Source organism: Ovis aries, chromosome 9, assembly GCF_016772045.2.
Source record: "Ovis aries strain OAR_USU_Benz2616 breed Rambouillet chromosome 9, ARS-UI_Ramb_v3.0, whole genome shotgun sequence".
Classification (NCBI taxonomy): domain Eukaryota; kingdom Metazoa; phylum Chordata; class Mammalia; order Artiodactyla; family Bovidae; genus Ovis; species Ovis aries.
In genome coordinates, this window is record NC_056062.1 from 3930594 (window position 1) to 3943201 (window position 12608).

General features: G+C 42.4%; 1 protein-coding gene across 1 annotated transcript in view; it reads right to left on the minus strand.

The window, feature by feature from the left end:
• COL19A1 (collagen type XIX alpha 1 chain) overlaps positions 1-12608 on the minus strand; it is a 488172-nt gene that overhangs the window by 51559 nt on the left and 424005 nt on the right. Inside the window, exons 41-43 of the mRNA XM_042253848.2 lie at positions 12256-12309; positions 7775-7819; positions 89-133 (exon numbers count right to left, since the gene is read on the minus strand). Of these exons, the coding sequence (XP_042109782.1) occupies positions 89-133; positions 7775-7819; positions 12256-12309 (144 nt within the window). The remainder of the gene's footprint in view (positions 1-88; positions 134-7774; positions 7820-12255; positions 12310-12608) is intronic.

Genomic DNA, 12608 nt, shown 5'->3' on the forward strand with positions numbered 1-12608 from the left:
ATAGACAAACATTAGTTGCCAAGAAAAGCATTAGAACTGCATGTAGTAAACACAAGGACAGTCACTAAGTCAGAAACAGGCAACTCACCGGTTCTCCTGGAATTCCTGGGGGGCCTGGGGCTCCGGGTTTCCCCTGAGGAACCAGATTACCAGGAAATGTTAGGAGCTAAATTACTGAATAAGGCCATGTGTTTTCCTTCCTCACTCGCATGTGTAGCACCTGTGCTGCAGGTGTGGCTCTACACTGATGCGCCATCCCGGCTGGTCAGAGTCTGCGGGCCACACTCCACTGTGCAGATAGGGAAACCTATCTGCACAGGTTTGAGGATAGTCCCTCAATCCATGTGTGGGTGTGTGGCGGGGGATGGGGGAAGGGAGGATAAGAATTATGAAAATGCTTTCATCAGTGTTTTATAGTTTTCTATATATTGGTCTTTTGTTTCTTTAGGTAAATTTATTCCTAAGTATTTTATGAATTTTCCTTGGAAGAAAAGCTATGACCAACCTAGACAGCATATTAAAAACCAGAGACATTGCTTTGCCAATAAAATTCCTTCTAGTCAAACCTATGGTTTTTTCAGTAGTCATGTATGGATGTGAGAGTTGGACTATAAAGGAAGCTGAGGGCTGAAGAACTGATGCTTTTGAACTGTGGTGTTGGAGAAGACTCTTGAGATTTCCTTGGACTGCAAGGAGATCCAACCAGTCCATCCTAAATGAAATCAGACCTGAATATTCATTGGAAGGACTGATGTTGAAGCTGAAACTCCAATACTTTGGCCACCTGATGCGAAGAGCTGACTCACTGGAAAAGACCTGCTTGCTGCTGGGAAAGATTAAAGGCAGCAGGAGAAAAGGATGACAGAGGATGACATGGTTGGATGGCATCACCAACTCAATGGACACGAGTTTGAGTAAGCTCTGGGAGTTGGTGATGGACAAGGAAGCCTGGCATGCTGCAGTCAATGGGGTCACAGAGAGTTGGACATGATTGAGTGACTGAACTGAACTGAAGTATTTTATTCTTTTCACTGCAATGGTGAATGGGATTGTTTCCTTAATTTCTCCTTCTGTTTTCTCATTGTTAGTGTATAGGAATGCAAGGGATTTTTGTGTAATCTTTCCTGGAGAATGTTCTGTGTGCACTTGAGAAAAAGGTGAAATCCATTGTTTTTGGGTGAAATGCACTGCAGATATTAATTAGGTCTAACTTGTCCATTGTAGCATTTAAAGTTTGTGTTTCCTTGCTAATTTTCTGTTTGGTTGATCTATCCATAAGTGTGAGAGGTGTATTAAAGTCCCCCACCATTATTGTGTTCCTGTTAATTTCCCCCTTCATACTTCTTAGCATTTGCCTTATGTACTGAGGTACTTCTATGTTGGGTGCAAATATATTTATAACTGTTATGTCTTCTCAGATTGATCCCTTGATCATTATGTAGTTTCCTTCTTTGTCTCTTCTTTGTCCCTTCTTTGGTCTTTATTTCAAAGTCTGTTTCATGTGATATGAGTATTGTTACTCCAGCTTTCTTTTAGTTTCCATTTTCATGAAATATCTGTTTCCAGTCCCTCATTTTTCAGTCTGTATGTGTCCCCAGGTTTGAGGTGGGTCTCTTGTAGACAAAAACAAAACAGGGGTTTTGTTTTTGTATCCATTCGGCCAGTCTTTGTCTTTTGATTGGAGTATTTAACCCATTTACATTTAAGGTAATTATTGATAAGTATGATCCTGTTACCATAGATGTAGAAATATAACATGTTTGTGGGCTGGAAGAATCAATATAGTGAAAACGAGTATACTACCCAAAGCAATCTGTAGATTCAGCACAATCCCTATATCAAGCTGCTGCTGCTGCTGCTGCTAAGTCGCTTCAGTCATGTTCGACTCTGTGTGACCCCATAGACTGGACTATGCAGCCCACTAGGCTCCCCCGTCCCTGGGATTCTCCAGGCAAGAACACTGGAGTGGGTTGCCATTTCCTTCTCCAATACATGAAAGTGAAAAGTGAAAGTGAAGTCGCTCAGTTGTGTCCAACTCTTAGCAACGCCATGGACTGCAGTGCACCAGGCTCCTCCATCCATGAGATTTTCCAGGCAAAATACTGTAGTGGGGTGCCATTATAACAAGCTACCAATGGTATTTTTCACAGAACTAAAAAAAATAATTTCACAATTTGTGTGGAAACACAAAAAACCTTGAATAATAATAACAAAAAACCTTGAATAGCCAAAACAATATTGACAAAGAAGAATGGAACGGGAGGAATCAATCTTCTTGACTTCAGGCAATACTACAAAGCTACAGTCATCAAGACAGTATGGTACTGGCACAAAGACAGAAATAATGGAACAAAATAGAAAGTACAGAGATAAATCCAAGCACTTATAGACACCTTATCTTTGACAAAGGAGGCGAAAGTATACAATGGAGAAAAGACAAGTGTTGTGCTATGAAAACTGGTCAACCAGTCAACCACATACAAAAGAATGAAACTAGAACACTTTCTAACACCATACACAAAAATAAACTCAAAATGGATTGAAGATCTATATGTAAGGCCAGAAACTATAAAACTCTTAGAGGAAAACATAGGCAGAACACTCTCTGACATAAATCACAGCAAGATCCTCTATGACCCACCTCCCAGAGTAATGGAAATAAAAGCAAAAATAAACAAATGGGACTGAATTAAAAGTTTTTGCACAATGAAGGAAACTATAAGCAAGGTGAAAAGACAGCTTTCAGAATGGGAGAAACTGATAGCAAACAAAGCAACTGACAAAGAATTAATCTCCAAAATATACAAGCAGTTCATGCAGCCCAATACCAGAAAAACAAACCCAGACAAAAAGTGGGCCAAAGAACTAAACAGCCATTTCTCCAAGGAAGACATACAGATTGATAATAAACACACAAAAAGATGCCCAACATCACTCATTATTAGAGAAATGCAAATCAAAACCACAATGAGGTGTCATCTCACGTGGGTCAGAATGGCCACCATTAAAAAGTCTACAAACAATAAATGCTGGAGAGGGTATGGAGAAAAGGGAACTCTCTTACATTGTTGGTGGGAATGCAAACTGGTACAGCCACTATGGAGAACAGTGTGGAGATTCCTTTAAAAACTGGAAATAGAACTGCCATACAACTCAGCAATCCACTGCTGGGCATACACACTGAGGAAACCAGAATTTAAAGAGATACATGTACCCCAATGTTCATTGCAGCAGTGTTTAAAATAGCTAGGACATGGAAGCAACCTAGATGTCTACTGGCAGACGAATGGATAAGGAAGTTGTGGTACATATACACAATGGAATATTACTCAGCTATAAAAAGGAATGCGTTTGAGTCAGTTCTAATGAGGTGAGTGAAACTGGAGCCTATTATACACAGTGAAGTAAATCAGAAAGGGAAACATCAATACTGTATATTAACGCATATATATGGAATTTAGAAAGATGGCAATGACAATCCTATATGCAAGGCAGCAAAAGAGACACAAACGTAAAGAACAGAATTTTGGACTCTGTGGGAGAAGGCCAGGGTAGGATGATGTGAGAGAATATCATTGAAACATGTATGTTACCATATGTAAAACAAATGACCAATGTAAGTTCAATGCATGAGGCAGGGCACTCAAAGCTGGTGCCCCTGGGACAACCCAGAGGGATGAGGTGGGGAGGGAGGTGGATGAGGGGTTCAAGATGGGGGAACACATGTACACCCATGGCTGATTCATGTCGATGTATGGCAAAAACCACAATATTGTAAAGTAATTATCTTCCAATTAAAATAAATTAATTAAAAAAAGAATTTTGAAAATACTAAACAAATATAATCCTCATTTCTGGGAATCCCTCTTGTTTGACAAGCAGCTCTTATTTACCTTAGGGAAAGGAGGGCACAAAGGGTCATAGAAGGCCTGCTGCTGCTGCTGCTAAGTTGCTTCAGTCGTATCTGACTCTGTGCGACCCCATAGGCAGAAACCCACCAGGCTCCCCCGTCCCTGGGATTTTCCAGGCAAGAACACTGGAGTGGGTTGCCATTTCCTTCTCCAATGCATGAAAGTAAAAAGTGAAAGTGAAGTCGCTCGGTTGTGTCCGACTCTTAGTGACCCCATGGACTGCAGCCTACCAGGCTCCTCTGTCCATGGGATTTTCCAGGCAAGAGTACTGGAATGGGTTGCCATTGCCTTCTCCAATAGAAGTCCTAGACCTTGAATTTCACAAGAAGTTTTTTGCATTCATAGTAAGATAGCCTGGAAAGAAGCATGTTTGATTTGCAAAACCTTTTTGTTGGAAAGGAGAGGACAAACTGGTCTGACTTTGACCAGTCTGGATAAACCTGTCAGGCAAGCTAGAATGCTAACAGTGGGGTTTGATTTGAAATATTCCTTTCATGTCCAGGAGACTTATTAGCTAGAGCCCTAAGTTGATTTTCTCCAGAGAAACGTGGTCAGGGATAGCACCCTGTTAATGTCAGAAGAGTTGGTGAAAGTCACAAAATAGTAAGACAGACAGATTCTTGTTATGGGGTAGATGAAGGTCCAGGGAGCCCCCCAAATCCTGAAGCCTTGCTTATCAGGCCTCTTCCACATGTCTTTGTCATGGGTGGGATCTCCCGTGCTGGATCCTGGCATCTAAAAAAGGACTGGAGAGCACCCGCGGGTCTCGAACTACCCTCAGAGAGAGTAATTTAATCACTTTGTAGTCGAAGGAACCGCTGAGCTACGGCCAGCCAGAAGTCCTCCAGCACAGAAGGCCTGGAGGACTGAGGACAGAGACATTGTGGACCAGAGAGACCTCTGAGACAGAGCAGAGTGGAAGATGGACCAGCATAGGTCACAGTGGGCATGAGCCCAAGTGTCCAGACCAGGCCCAAGGATCCTGTCCTTGAGGAGCCACCTCCTGCCCCTTGAATCTTATGTGGATGGGGATGTTGGTATGGGGCTGAGACCATAGAAATCCCAGAAGGTTTCCAGGGAGGGAAACCTGGGCTTTTTCTCTACTTGCTGTGTAGAACTCTTGGCAGGTCCTTTGGAGGTCAAAAGGCCCCTTGGCAGGTCAGCGATGGCTGAGTGGTGAAGCGAGGCAGACACAGGCCTGAGATGGTATCCTGGCTCCCCACTGCCCAAGTGCAGCAGGAGCTCCTGGAATCTCATGGACCTGAGTTAGGGCATGTGTTAGAGCTGAGAAAGCCAGTGTTCCAAAGGGTCTTGGCATGGACTCAGCACCTGGAGCTCCAGATGAAGATCCCAAAGGCCAGGCAGTGCCAGCAGGGATCTCAGAGGACCTGGGGAGGGCATGGTGCCCCGGGGACCCACCTGCTATCCCAGAAAGGAGCAGAGGAAGAGCCAAGGGAAGGCCCTGGATGGCCTGTTTACACACTAGAAAGGGACAGACTTCTAGGCGGAGTAGGACTGGGCCTTCTGATTCTCAGCAAAGATCTGTGATGTGCAAAGCAAGTGAACATCCCTGCTTCAACCAGAACCATCACCTTAAATTTTTTACTTTCATTGTTGTGAAATATACATAGTGTGCGGAGAAAGGCAATGGCACCCCACTCCAGTCCTCTAGCCTGGAAAACCCCATGGATGGAGGAGCCTGGTGGGCTGCAGTCCATGGGATCACTAGGAGTCAGACACAACTGAGCAACTTCACTTTCACGCATTGGAGAAGGAAATGGCAACCCACTCCAGTGTTCTTGCCTGGAGAATCCCAGGGACGGGGGAAGCTGGTGGGCTGCTGTCTATGGGGTCACACAGAGTCGGACACGACTGAAGCGACTTAGCAGCAGCAGCATACATAACTTGAAATCCACCGTTTTAACCATTTTATGTGTACAATTCAGTGGCATTAAGTATACTCACACTGGTGTGTAGCTATTTCCAGAATCTTTGAACTATTTCATTGTCTGAGCCACAGTAAAGTCCAGTAATAAAAAATAAAGTAACAGTTTTAAAACTTTTTTTTATAGCCAGTTTTATATACACAGCATGCCATTTTTTAACCCTTCCTCATTTTTGTAATTGTCAGTTAATCTTCTTAATGATGAGATATGAAAACTGCATTTTAGGTAAGTGTATTAGATTTACCCAAACAAGTAACAGGGCAGCCTCTAGTTTCAATCATGCTGCATCCTTCAAAAATATTCTTGGAATTATTCATTTGGATTGTCTTTTGAGTCTGTCACTGATCTTTTAAATACTCCAGTGGTTGCTAGTATTTTTCCTTTTATGGCAGACTTAGTTGAACATAATATATAGTCCCACCTGGATGAATACAGTAGGGCATTACATTTCACCATACCATATGGAAACAAAAATGGGGCGTGAATATGAGAGACGCAGGTTGTAAGGGGACCCAAGGTGATCCCAAAGGCAGGTGCAAATATATTGCTAGGAACAGTAGGGAGCTGGGGAGAGTGGGGAGGAACGGGATTAAGTGTGAGCCAGTTTTCAAGAAGAATGCTTTCTGGTATAAAATCTCCTGGATGGCATCACTGACTTGATAGACATGAATCTGAGCAAACTCCAGGAGATAGTGAAGGACAGGGAAGCCTGGTGTGCTGTAGTTCATGGGGTCGCAGAGTTAGACAGGACTTAGTGACTGAACAATAAAAACCCTGCAGTGCTTGCTAAATAAAATATTTTCATGTGACTTTTACAATCATACTAAGACTAGACTTGACCTAAAACAGCTAAAGAAGGGGGTGTCATCCTCCATACAGGATGCCTCTCTATGGAGTGTGTTAGTCAGTCAGTTGTGCCCAACTCTTGGCCACCCTATGGACTGCAGCCCACCAGGCTCCTCTGCCCATGGGATTTTATAGGCAAGGATAGTGGTGTGCCATGTGGATGAGTCTTTATCTTTTCTTATTAGGTTCAGCAATGAAACAGAGGGAAGAAGACTGGCTGCTGGCCTTTTGAGGGATGGAGGTGGGGGGATTGTTGGGAGGCTCTGGGTGCTGGTGGGTGTTGGCAGAGGTCAGTGGGTGGTGCAGAGATGGTAGGGCCCTTTCTTGTTTTCCTCATGTTCCTGTGATTGAAGTACAGGGCTCCCACTGACTTTCCTACCCTGGCTCACCCTGCAGGACACCTGGTGAGGATAAATGGGCTCTTATTCATAAAGCCTGACCACAAAATTTTAATTAGAGCATCATGAATGAAGATCAAAATGATCCCTAGGGCTCTGAGAAATGATTTTAACCTTTCCTGGAGCACTTCCTATTCATTTGAAAAGACCTTGATGAGATTTAAAACATTTGACACCAGAGAGCAACAAAAATGATTGAGAGGCTTAAAGGGTTAGTTTATGAGGAAACATTAGCAGCAATAAAGCTCCGCTAATAACACCAGGCTGAGGGAAAACTCGGGCAGATGGCAGCTTAATACGAAGATACTGAAGCACATTGCCTGAGGATGAGAACTTTGCCTTCTGAAGATTAAGAAACCTTGAAATATTACAAGAATAGAGAAACCCAACATGCTTCTCAGAGCTGTGTGGTGCTGATGCGCTGGCACAGGTAATGGGTTTTCCCTCCCCACGTGAAAGTGAGTTGGGAAGAAAAAACAAAGGAAAAAGTTTAAAAGATGAAAATAAAGACAGGAGCATTTTTGAGGTGGGAGAGGAACAGGTGGGTTTAAAAATACTTTTTTTTTTTTTTTGGTTTTGTTTCTTAAACTGGGAGTTTCAGGAGTCACCCTGCGCTCCCAGCCCTTTAGGCGGTTGGTACCTGTGAGAACAACGTGAGATAAGCTGAACTCACCGAGATTCCTGCCGCTCCCGGGGGGCCTGCTGGCCCTTGATCTCCCTGAAAAAAACATGTACTGCTTAGAATCAAACCCATTCAATCCCCACTGCCAAAACTGATGCTCAAATAACGATTTGGATTTGGTAAAGCTTCTCTTCGGAACTTATAAATGTTGTTGATATTAGCTGGTGTGAAGCTAAAGGCCAGATGGGGAAAGGACAAAATAAGAACTGCAGCCAGCGGAACCTACTAAAGACTTTACTCTCTCTTTTCCCCCAGAATACCAAAGCAAATAATAATACCAATGAAAATAAGCATTCATGGTATCATTTCTGTTAACCTATTCTTTAAGACAGAACCCCATAATACTTACAGGTAAAATTAGCCAATACTTTTCTTCCACATATTTAAAAGTAACTTATTACCAATAATTAAAAGACTAAGACCTTGAATGTCTTCTGAAAAGCTTTCAATAGACGTGTCTCATTGGATGTTGGGTTAAAATGGATGTGTTTAGAACTAAGGATTTTGTAGTTTTTCCTCATGAGGCCCATAAGAAGACCCCTGGAATTTCTCTGAGCAGTGGAATGACTCAACCTTTTTTCCAAAGGCAGTGTGGTATTTTAGATAAAGCTGACAAGGCTAAAAATACTTATGGTTATATATGGGGCAATAAAATGGCAATTTTTGTTGGGCAGAATCGACATTAAAAAACTCCGTAAGTTCACTGAGGGACATAAAAGAAGATTTGATTAAACGGAGAGAGATGTTTTGTTCTTGGAGGGCAAGACAGCGCTGTAAAGGTGTCATTGTGCCCAAACTAATTTATAAATTTAATGCAATTTTTACAAATTGCAGCTTGATCAAATGATATTAAAGTTCACTTGGGATAATAAATATACTTGAGGATAAGAGAAAAAGTAAAAGAAGAATAATAAAGACATTAGCAATACCATATTTCAGCATGCAATAAAGCTATAATAATTGAAATATGGAATATTGGCCCAAGATTTAGCAGTATATCAATGCAATATAACAGCAACTTCAGGAACAGACCAACATTTACAATAGGGTTTTAGTAAAGAAAGGGCTGTATTATTCAACAAATAGTGCTAATAATTGAATAATTTCTTTGAAAAAGTCTAATTCCTCTCTTTATATTATACTCCATATAAATTCTGTAAGACTAAACATAAAACTGAAAGGCAAGGACCAACTAGGATAAAGCCTCCATCATATAATATAGAAGCAGTGTCTTCAGTATATAAACCATAGATAGCCACAGTTTGAAAAAAAAAAAAAAAGAACTAGCAGAAAAATGGGTGAAGGACCTAAACAGACAGTCCTCAGTTCCACTTTGCTCTTTTAAACTGTGGGGTTTTTTCCCTGGAAATGAATGTACTGGGGCTTTTAATTCAATGGAAATATTTGCATATCTGATAAAGATGAAGTTAAGAGGGCTCCTGTCTGATAATATGGTCCTTCCAACACAGTACTTTGAATCAGTCTAATTTAATTATCTAGCAGAACTCTTATTTCCATAATTATACCTGAGACCTAATCAAAAACAATATCTCTCTGTAACCTCCACTGCCTGCATTCTAATCTTGGACCACCATCTTCCCTCATTGTAAATCACTCCCTTGAGTAGCTTGAACCCCCCCTCTCCCCCCCCAAATTTTGATGTCACAAAGATCTCTCTACCATCCCTGGTAGAAAAGTTTTCATGCTCCTTCACTCCCTAGATGGCCCCTCTTGCTCATGTATCTAGTTTAGATCCCATGGTCACTGGTTATAATCACTCCCTATATACTGCTGGCTCACAGTCCCATCCGCGCTTCTCTCACTTATTTGCCAAAACGGGAACTCGTTTAAACCCAGATCCCCTCCTGCTCTGTGCTCATGGACACAGTCTCGCTGACTGGTCTCATTTCATTTCACGACCATGAGTCTCGAGGGGCTTCTGCTCAGCCACCACACTCTGTGGTTCCTGGACTTGCCCTCTCATAGAAGACCTTTTCCTCAAACTTCCAAACTCTTCTCCCTACCTCACCCTCAGATGAGACCTTGATCCTCCATCTCTGAGAAAACAGAAGCAATCAGAAAAGAACTTCTATAGATTCCAATCAATTCATGTGCCCGTGTCCCCACTCCTGTACCCCTGTACTTCGGTTCCAACCAGCTCCCACAGATGAATTATCTGGGCTCCTCTCTGAAGCCAAGCCCTGCATTTATGCCCCAGGTTCCTTCCCTCTTAGCTACTAAGGATGCCGTTCCAGCACTTTTCCCCTCTCTTCCTATCTCATCGCTCCTTCCCCTTTACTAAACCAGACCTTTCCTTTAGCCTAGAAACAGTCCAGTTCCTCTGTGGTCTTAAAATCTACTTTATGGAACCTAGCTTCCTCCGGTAGCTGCTGGCCTGTTTCTTTACTCTCTTAGCAGCAGAAGTCCTTGAGCATTGTTTTCGCTTTGTCTAAATCTTTTTTTTTTTCTTTGTCATTCTCTCTTAGACCATTCAAATCCAGAAATTTTTCCTACCACCACAGTAAAACAGTAATCATTTCTCTGATGAACGGTTCCTATGTGGCCATCCTACTCAACCCATTTGCAGGATATGAGACAGATGATCACTCTTCTCGATACACCATCTTCGCTTTCCAGGGCACCAACATTTCCTCTTATTTCTCTGGTCCCTGCATCTAAGTCTCCCTTGCTCACCCCCTGCTTTCTTCCTGATCTTAATATTGGAGGGCTTCAAGGCTCAGTCCGTGATCCTCTTCTCTTAAAACAAAATCTATTGTCATTCTCTTGGTGATCTTATCCAGCCTCTTGACTTTCAGATAGCACCTATAGGCTCACACAATCAATGTATATCTGCACTTAACCTCTTTTTAAGCCCCATACTTTTCTACTGTACCACCTACTGCAGTACCCCCACTATGCTCTCTAGTAGATAATTCCCATAATTGGTCCCACGTCCAAAATTATACTATGGATCATTCTCATCCTACCCTCTCTGAACAGACTCTGTGTAGTGCCTTCCTCATTTCTGTTGATAACATGCCATCATCTCAGGTGCTCAGGTCAAGCACCTTGGAGCCATCCCTGACTCTTCTCTTAGACCCACATCCCGTCAGTCTTATTGCCCTTCCTTCACAACATGTCCAGAGCCTCAGCCTCCTCAGGAGCTCCACTGATTCTGCTTCTGTCTGAGCCAACACCACTGCCCCATATATGGGTATAGTCTGTGTCTTCCTTGTCCCATTGGGCTTCCAGGTGGTGCTACTGGTAAAGAACCCGCTTGCCAGCACAGCACATGTAAGAGACATGGGTTCGACCCCTGGGTCAGGAAGATCCCCTGGAGGAGAGCATGGCAATCCACTTAGTATTCTTGCCTGGAGAATCCCATGGACAGAGGAGCTTTCCTTACACTCCAGCTGCAGGTCCATCACTTTTCTGCTCAGAAACCACCACTGGCTCCGTATTTCACTCAGAGTGACAGAGAAAGTCTACGATGGCTGATAAGCCTTTTTATTAATTAGTGCTTCTCAAACTACCTGTGGTGAAGGAGCAATTTACTTGCTTATTTATTTTCTAATGCATCACGAGCCAATGTGGGTCTCATGTTTGGATATTATGGCAATGTCAAAAGTCAAGTTGTTTACATGCTTGCTCTCCATCTATGTGCTTACGCTGCCTCCAAACCCATGACAAAACTTGCAGACTGGCCCTGGTCCTCCACGGGCCAGCAAGCAGCACTGCTGGGCAGGGCTGGCCTTCACCTCCACCCCACCTCTCTGACCTGATCTCCTGGCATGCTCCCCTCATTCACTCCCCAGGTCTCCTTGAATGTACAGGAATGCTCCTGTCTCAGGGCATTTAAAACCTTCTTTTTCTAGTTGTATATATTTAAGGTGTACAGTTTGACGATGTGATATACATATATATCGGCAAATGATCACCATAATCAAGCTAATTCACATCTCCATCACCTCACACAGGTCACTGTGTGTGTGTGTTGAGAACACTTAGCGAATTTCAAGCATACAGTTTAGTATTGTTACCTAGCATCACCCTGCTACACATTACATCTCAAGAACTTACTCATCTTGCTGGGAACTTTCTTCCTTCTGGCTTCAGGGGCTTAGCTAACTGGCCATCCCCCCAGCCCTTCCAAGTCCGCTTAGTTCCTGATTTCTCAGACCACCTGATTTAAAATCACACCCTCCCCTTCCGCACTCCTGATGCCCTTTAATCTCCTCTACTTTTTCTTTCTTTCCACAGCACTTACTAACAATATTATTAGTTATTTGTATTTATTCTCTTAGTTTCTGTATTCCCTGCTTAGAACATAATTTTCACAAAGACAGAGATTTCTGTCTATTTTGTTCTCTTAGGTATCCCCAAACCTAAAACAGCTCCTGGTCCAATGGTAAGTGCTCAGTAAACATTTTTGAATGTTGAACTGGTGAACACACGCTTAACCTTGCACTTACCTTTATACCAGGAAAGCCTTCTAGTCCTGGCAACCCCATTGCACCAGGTTCTCCCTGTTAAATATGAACATAAGAACACAAAAGCAACAATCAAAGGTTTTTAAATCATTGATTTCAAAAGCAAGGATTTTTTATTTTTTTGCCTAGAAAGTACTCTCTCAAACACTGATTGGTAATTTAGCAAGTAAACAGTATGCTCTATTTTTAAGCATCTGTATTCTTGCATTTGGTATTTGAAAACAGTTAGAAAATAAAGCTATTTTTTGAAGTATGAGTATTTTTTTTAAATTAACCATTTTTAATCTGATTAAGAATCTGCTCTGAATGAATTCCTCTAATCAGTGATAACTCCA